The sequence below is a fragment of the Gymnoscopelus microlampas genome, assembly GCF_963454915.1.
Source record: "Gymnoscopelus microlampas genome assembly, chromosome: 6".
Classification (NCBI taxonomy): Eukaryota; Metazoa; Chordata; class Actinopteri; order Myctophiformes; family Myctophidae; genus Gymnoscopelus; species Gymnoscopelus microlampas.
In genome coordinates this window covers 54,900,407-54,908,994 of record NC_139943.1, presented here as the reverse complement: position 1 = coordinate 54,908,994, position 8,588 = coordinate 54,900,407, and the positions used below count along the sequence as shown (strand labels likewise).

General features: G+C 44.4%; 2 protein-coding genes across 2 annotated transcripts; one reads left to right on the top strand and one right to left on the bottom strand.

The window, feature by feature from the left end:
- Positions 1-4,192: 4,192 nt before the first annotated feature.
- Positions 4,193-5,110, bottom strand: LOC311047908 (cytosolic 5'-nucleotidase 3-like; the record flags this gene model as incomplete). Its single annotated transcript, XM_084060856.1, has 1 exon — positions 4,193-5,110. One exon carries the CDS (start codon positions 5,108-5,110, stop codon positions 4,193-4,195), a length of 918 nt encoding a protein of 305 aa, XP_083916982.1.
- A 1,807-nt stretch (positions 5,111-6,917) lies between these two features.
- Positions 6,918-7,881, top strand: LOC311047906 (ubiquinone biosynthesis O-methyltransferase, mitochondrial-like; the record flags this gene model as incomplete). The annotated part of the gene is given in 2 exon segments (XM_084060854.1): positions 6,918-7,787; positions 7,789-7,881. Coding segments are annotated over 2 exon segments (963 nt in total).
- Between the last annotated feature and the right edge of the window lie 707 nt (positions 7,882-8,588).

The following is an 8,588-nucleotide window of genomic DNA, read 5'->3' as shown; positions in this document are numbered from 1 at the left end:
ACACCAGCACCGCATTGTAGCTTTATAATACAAACTAGATGGTCACGTTCATAATTTCACGTTTTGGGACATTTTGGCCATTGTCATGTTTTGGCATTTCAGCCATTGTCATGGTCTGGGACATGACAGACATTGTCATGTTTTGGGACAATGGCATGCGTTAACATAGATGGTGTTTTTTGATGGTGTTTCCATTGTGTGTGCTGTCTTTACCCTGCTGTATCTACAGTACTATTTCAGCCCTGTAACTGTAACTTAACTGTTATGCCTCTGGCGAGTGAAGTTCGGGCCGCTACGCAGCCCTCACACCTACGCCGCACCGCCAGTTCGACTGATATGCCTTTATATGGAGATCTCTGTTTCCTTCAGTCCCGTCCCCTCTATGCCCATATATGGAGATCTCTGTATCTGTCAGTCCTTTCCCTTTTATTCCCATATATGGAGATCCCTGATGTCATCAGTATATGCCCATATATGGAGATATATGTGTATCTATCAGTCCTTGTCCCCTTTATGCCCATATATGGAGATATCTTGATCTGTCAGTCCTTGTACAACATATGGGCATGCCCCTTTTGTTCCCATATATGGAGTTGAGTGATTTGTTTACGCCTGATGCCATGACGACACATTGAGGTTAGACAACACACTCCATATTTGGGCGTAGCTGCATTGGGAACTTCTAATATGGTTTTGGCTGAGTCATGGTGACATGACCCCGCCGGCCCTAGACCCTTTAACCAATTTTAATATAGGGTAGGATAGGAGACAAAATACAACCACCCCAACTGTATCCTATAATACATTTCTAAACCCAAAACCCCCCCAAAAAACCTGCCACTGTGTGGGACTAAACACAAAAACAACATATCAATGTCACTAACAAGACACGCCACAACGTGCAGAATTACTACGCGCAGTCTGTAGGCCACTTCATACTGCTCAGCACACATCTGCCCCCTCGCAGCATAATTAATTGCGGCCAACACAAACTCACAACATTACAGTCGGCCATGTTGTTCCTTAGCGTCGTCGCCGACCACCGCCCAACGAGACCCAAGTGAGGTCAGACAACACACTCCATATTTGGGCATAGCTCCATTGGGAACATCTCCTATTATGGCTTTATATATTATAGAGACCAACAAACACAAAGCACCGCGCAGCGGATAGGGGGGAGGGGCGCGCAGCGCCCCGACCCTCTAGTAAGTTATATTGTATTAACTCTACCAGATTGGACAAAATTAAAATGTATTCATTTAAAAACAGTTAGTGCCGCGTTAAGTAAAACAATGTTTTTGGTATTTTGACTTTACAGGAGTATTGCCAATTTTCAATACTTTTACTTCTACTCCACCACACCTCAGAGACAAATATTGTACTTTAACTCGATTACAAGTATTTGAAGACTTTAGTTATAGTTACTTAGTAGATTTCGATTATTATCACAAAACATACGTTAACCTATATACAGTAGGTAGGCTACTCATATATACAGGAAGACAACCGATCTCCATCAAGCAACATAAAAGGGACACAGACAGACACACACACGCACGCACACACACACACACACACACACACACACACACACACACACACACACACACACACACACACACACACACACACACACACACACACACACGTCTAGTTAGGATGTCTCCCCAACCCATGCTTAACTTTATATTGTTTTTAATCTAGCACTTATGTCTTTGCACTTGTCTTTATTGTTTTCGTTTTTTTTGTATTAACCCATTAAGACCTGAAGTCGATTCTACAAATGTCTTCTAAATCCCAACAGTTTTCAAAAAAACGTATGTTGCTATATCAGTGGTTCTCAAAATCTTTCATGAGGGTGCGCTCCCACCGCACTTTTATTTTACCTCTGGGGCGAAATCTGCCAATGCTTTGTCAATGCAAATGCGTGGATTCTTGGAAAAAATCCGCAAGACCAGGAATCCATGCATTTGCATTGACAAAGCATTGGCAGATTCTGCCCCAGAGGTAAAATAAAAGTGCGGTGGGAGCGCGCCCTGGATTGAAATGCTTTTTATTTAACAATACGGAAGATACGGATACTTCTGAGGGCCCGTACATTGTAGCATCCGTGGCCATGGGGTAAGTACTTTATATTTTTAAATCTGAATGTGTATGTAGATGTACGAACCCCAAGTGTGAAAGTGCAAAGACTTTTTTTTGTCTAGTGGCTAGTGTCAAGTGGCGGTGCGGGCTACGGGGACGGTCTTGAATGTGAGTGACAGGTGCGTCACAGCGTTTTTTTAGAATCCGCTGGCTGCAAAAAACTGTGGCCGCGCACAACCTGCGTTTAACAGCGGCCAGCCAACTTTTGGTGAGAGTGCACCCTAAATGTATTTGGCCGCCACCCCACACCAAAATATTTGGTTCCAGGGATCCCCCAGAAGCAAAGATTTGAGTAAAAAGGTATACAGTTTTGCACACATAATAAAAAAAAAAAAATGCAGATTTACAAGCTCGTAGCTCAGCACTCGGTCTGCTATTTTTGAATAGCTTAAGTGTAAAATAAAGTTTTTTTTAGCCCAAATCTAAAAATGACCCTGTCTTAATGGGTTAAAGTTGGTTCCTTCCTTTCCTTATATAAAATGGCTTTGGATACTTAGAAAAGCGCTATATAAATTTGAGGTATTATTATAATAATATTTTCATGCATTCATAAATTGTTACTATATCTATACGACCTGAAGCTATTTTAGGGAGAGGTTATAAAGAGGATTCAGGATCAACTTTTCTTCCCAGAGACTGATTAGACAGATATACCGACAGATATATACGAAGTACTTATAGTTCGCAGCTGTATCATGAACATGAGCAGCCGATGGATAACGAGTATAGAACCAAATGTAGGGCTGTGTTTGACAGGGCTTCAAAAAGGTTGGTAAAATGACATTTTCTGACAAACCCAAGAGCATTCACAGAGTGAACCTTGTGGGCACCTCAACGTTAAAAATACAGTGAAGTATACATCATTTTAACATGCACGGTCAGTACATCATTATCAGGCCTAAATTTATCATTCAACTTCTTGTTTATCCCCAAAATGATTGAATATCACATGTTTTGTAGCAATTTGTAGTATTTGTAGAAATATCGGGCCTTAAATGTGATTAAAAAAAACATATACATGTATTTCACCCCTCATTTGTAAAATAAATGTGGATATGAAATAAAGTAAAAAATAAATTATCTAAAACAAATATTAAAAAAATAAATAAATGAAAACATTCAAAAATAAACAAATACATACATACATACATACATACTACATACATACATACATACATACATACATACATACATACATACATACATACATACATACATACATACATACATACATACATACATTCATTTAAAAAATGGTGCACGTGTTAACAATAAAATGACAAACAAAAAACTGTGGATTTTGATTTCTTGGTCACTTGATGTAGAGTCCCTGTACACCAACACTGAACACACAGAGGGGCCTTCATGCCATGCATGGGGACCACTTCCTCAGCAAGGAAACCCCACTCCACTGGGTCCCCAATAACAATGTGTACATTTCAAGACAATTCTTACAAACAACAGAAAAGGCACAGCTTCTCCAAACCACGCCAACCTTTTCCTTTGTCTGTGGGAAGAGGAACGCATACCAGCATCCAGCCAAAACAAATATCTACAGAACATCATCTAGTGGGGATGCTAAGCCATGATTATCATCTGGAAAGGATGTGAATCTGATCTACTGGACTTCCAAACATCCATGAATTCAATAGACAGTAACATCAGACTGTCTCTGGATTATCCAAAGAAAATCTTTTTCTTCAAGCGAGAGCACTGACTGCTACACACCGCCATTGCAATACAATACACCTACACGCTGACAGCTCCCCGTCTTTCCCATTTGACAAGACAAACATCCCACAGTACATATGCCTTAGAAGAACCGGTGACCAGGCTCAGGACTTCACTGCACAATCACACAGCATGGCAGAGAGAATCCGAACCTGCGACCTTTGCTGCGTGTCACTCCCCCTCTCTCTCTCTCCTCTGTTTCCTGTCTCTCTCTACTGTGTACAATCAATAAAGGCAGAAAGCCCCAAAAATATATATTCATTTTCTGATGGGAATCCGCGGCCTACAACTGGCTCTTTCTGAGCAGGGGCCTTCCTTACTGGATGACCCCTTCCGTTTGTGGCATCGGATTGTTCAATATCATATCTTTATTGCCAGTGAGGTAGAACAGTATGGAGTTGGCGACTTCCAAGGTCTCATCCTTCACCAAGACAATGTCATAGGAGTTCAGGTAAGACTGCTTCCTCTCCTCCACCTTGTCGTTGAGGAAGCCGACCTTGAGGATGTTCTCCATGTCCTGGACGCCGTCGGCCATGGTCAGATCTCCCAGAGAGTCGCCCAGCAGCAGCACGTTGGGCCGCGCTCGCAGCTCCCGGAAACGGCCCGCGTTCAGCAGAGAGCCATCTCTCTTGTTGTAGGTGTGGATCAGCTCTCCTTTGAAAGCCCTCAACTCACCCGCCTCATCAAAGTCCATGTAGTTGGAGAGGACGTTGACGTTGGCATGGAAGACCCCCGCCTGGCGGATCACCTCCTCCAGGACGTCTCCTATTCCAGCGGAGAAGATCAGGAGGGGGATACCGTGCTCCTGCAGGTGATCAAAGAACAGCTTGTAGCCGTCCCTCAGCATGACCTCGGATTCTCGGACCCGCGAGGCCAGCAGGTGTTTCTTGATCTTCTGCTGCACCAACAGTTCGTGGGCTCTCGTCCACCACTCCACCATAAGGGGCAGCTTCTCCTCTATGGATCGTGACGAGTCTATCTCTATGGGGTAGTACGTGTTGCACAACTCCTTCAACGTTTCTCTGCATTCTTCGCCAATAAGTGCGCTGTTGTGCAGTATGCTGTGACAGGTAGGGCACCGCTTCCCGTTATACGCAAATCTTGTGAGGGTCATGTCAAAATCCGAGATGACCTGGACGGTGTTGGGACCAGCTTTCCGCATGGCTTCAAGGATGTTCTCCACTCTCCGACGGTCCCGCATACACACGGAGGCGTTCGATAACACCGCTATCATTTTCAGAGAGTGGTTGTGATGTGGTTTCTTTCAGCCGTAATGTAATTTGATTACAATGTTTGTAATCCATTACGACACGATGACATTCACTAAAAGCCCCATATACGGATTATTATTATCCTACTACTATAGTTGAAATGACCTCCAAAAGTACGTCCGGGGTTGCTCAGCGCACGATCACTCCACTTGCCCCAAAACTTGCCACAGACTGTTGATCAGTGCTCTGGCTAATACTTAGGCTTCTTTCCCCGCCTTCAATGTACTTACATATTGTACAGTTAATATAAAACTACATTTTAACATCTTTCCTTCTTTTTGGCCGCAGCAACTTTATCTTTGGCCGCAGCAACTTTGTTCTTGGTCGCTAGGACCGCACTTTACTGCGCATCTCCATATATGGCCATATCAGTTGGATCACCGGTGCAACATAGCTGTGATGTAGCTGATCGGGCCTAGATGTAACCTCTAGTTATTATTATTATTAGTATTAGTAGTATGTCTACTAGTGCGATGCCTGCTGGAAAGCATGCCTCTTTGGTTAGGCAATACCCGTTGTACCATGGGGTTTTGTGGATTTAAAGGGTGCCGGCCTACTCGGGCATCAGACTGTAACCATAGCAACGTAAACAAAATGCAGTCAGACGTCAGCAATTGTTTGCGTTGCTATGGTTTCACTTCTGATCGACCATCAGAATTGACCGCGTCACACTGATGTCAGAGCACTGGCTGTATATACAAGTTCTCTCGATTTTTTTTTAGATCCCTTGAACATAATACAGCTTCTGTCCTTATTTTTTTTACTCCAAATGCAGAACGGAGTCCAAAGGAGTGTCTGACCCATAACTAACACCCACCTGAGGATATAAACATGAATACATAACTTTTATACGACATACAAATGTATTCAACTAGAAGTTCGGGCCGCTACGCGGCCCGAACGTCTAGCGTGACGCGTCGTTCATTTTGCAGTGCCACCTTACAGGCACCTCACAGTGTGAGAGAGAGTTTTGTGCTCTCCTAAATCCACGGCAGGCTTTGAAAGTACCCACTTCAGAAAGAGGTGACGTGCATCACCTCTCCAATGAGTTATAAGTATGATTATGAGCATTTATGACTCTTTCTATGGTTATAGATTATTACTATTTATCACTATGGAAGCCGTCGAACTGGTGCGATCTGACGGCATCCTAGAATTTATAGGTAGGATGTGATGTCATGCTGTCGTGAGATTACGTCACACTGGCGTTGTGTCCATATTCGGGACGACCGTCTCATCGTCATCGTCGTCTTGGTAACAGGTTGGTTTGTTTTGTGAACGTACATACAGACAGATTCAAATTGTATATATACTAGAAGTTCGGGCCGCTACGCGGCCCGAACGTCTAGCGTGACGCGTCGTTCACTTTGCAGTGCCACCTTACAGGCACCTCACAGTGTGAGAGAGAGTTTTGTGCTCTCCTAAATCCACGGCAGGCTTTGAAAGTACCCACTTCAGAAAGAGGTGACGTGCATCACCTCTCCAATGACCAAAACCCACTATGGAAGCCGTCGAACTGGTGCGATCTGACGGCATCCTAGAATTTATAGGTAGGATGTGATGTCATGCGTGATGTCATGCTGTCGTGAGATTACGTCACACTGGCGTGATGTCAGATTACGTCACACTGGCCACATACAACGTTCGTACATACAGACAACCGACATGGCGCAGGATTCAAATTGTATATATAGATAGAAGACGTTATGGCGTCTAATGCTTGGACTAGTTTGCACGCGTCCAAAAGCAAATGTCAAGAATGTCCTGCAAATGAAGAGTCCTTCAGTCAGGAGTGTGTTCAGCTGGACCTCAGCGTATGAACACCTCCCACAGCTGTTGCAAAGGACCACTTGTGTGGACGTCGATCAAAATGCCATGCGCTGTCAAATCAGTGTTCGATCAGCCTCCCAAACTACAGTGGACCCCAATGAACTGAAGAGGTTCCAGTCACTGGCCGGCAAGTGGTGGGACGAACGAGGAGAATTTTCTGCTTTGCACGCCATGAATGACTTAAGAGTGCCTTTCATACGGGACAATCTGTTGACTGTGCACGGAGGGCGGCCGGGGAAACCCCTCGCAGGACTCAAGATACTAGATGTTGGCTGTGGAGGTGGCCTGCTCTCAGAGCCCCTGGGTCGTCTGGGAGCTGACGTGTTAGGCATCGACCCCGTGGAGGACGGTATCGGCACGGCACGGCTCCACTCGTCCCGCGACCCAGACCTCCGTGACCGGGTACGATACCAGGCCTGTACTCTGGAAAAGCTCACCGGTGAAGGGGAGGAGGAGTTTGATGCTGTGGTGGCCTCAGAGGTGGTGGAACATCTGGCCAACCTGGGAACATTTGCTCACTGCAGCAGCCGCATGCTCAAGCCGGGCGGCTCGCTCTTCATCACCACCATCAATAAGACCAGACTGTCGTATGCGTTGGGTATCGTAGCAGCAGAACGGCTGCTACGTATCGTTCCCATGGGGACCCATGACTGGGAGAAGTTCATCAGCCCTGTGGAGCTAGAGCGCCTGCTCCAGTACAATGGTTTCTCGGTGCGGTCTGTGCAGGGGATGCTCTACAACCCAGTGACAGGAGGGTGGAGCTGGACCCACAGTACAGCCATTAACTACGCTCTGCATGCCATCAAGCTGAGATGACGAGCCACAGACGGACACGGCCGAGGCAAACCACCCCTCGACCCCTGACACCAAGCAGCAACCACACACAACTGACCTGGACCAGTGAACAGAAGTATGCATCTCTGCTTTCTATAGAAGCTGTAATACTTTCTAAGAGACAATTTAAAACATATGTATGTGCTCCAACAGGCACTATGCAGATATATAAACACTATAAATATGCATGTAACACATCATGTGTCATCATTTCTACCACATATAGATGGAATGTGTGCAGAAACACATGGGAGGAAAGGAGTTTCCTGTCCTGTGAAGACCGTCAACATAACACAGGTCAGTTTTAGTATGGTACATAATACATTACTACTTGTCTTTGAAGGGGTTCCCGGAGGGTCCCCAGTGAAATCAGCCAGTATAGCATCAAACTCGGATAATCACTTTAACCCAATTTTTAGAAAAATGCTCATTTACAAAAATCTTGATTTTCAGTACAGCCATAGAATAGTCCCCACTCCTTTGGGGTGTTACTTTGGTCATATACATGTACCTGTCCATTGTTTTTGATTGTAGTAACATGTAATAAAAAATATTATAAGAATATTTTATATTGTATACACTTGTATGTTTTTGCCTTATGTTATTATTTTGTATCATCTTATAATCATAGTTTAGGGGAGATGTGTTATTCTTTTTGTTTATTTAACTGTTTATTTAACTGATAAAAGCACAGAAGAGGCAAAGATTCTCATGGAATACGTCAAGAATACACATGCTGCTACCCATGATAATTACACACTGGAAGTGCAAGAGGTA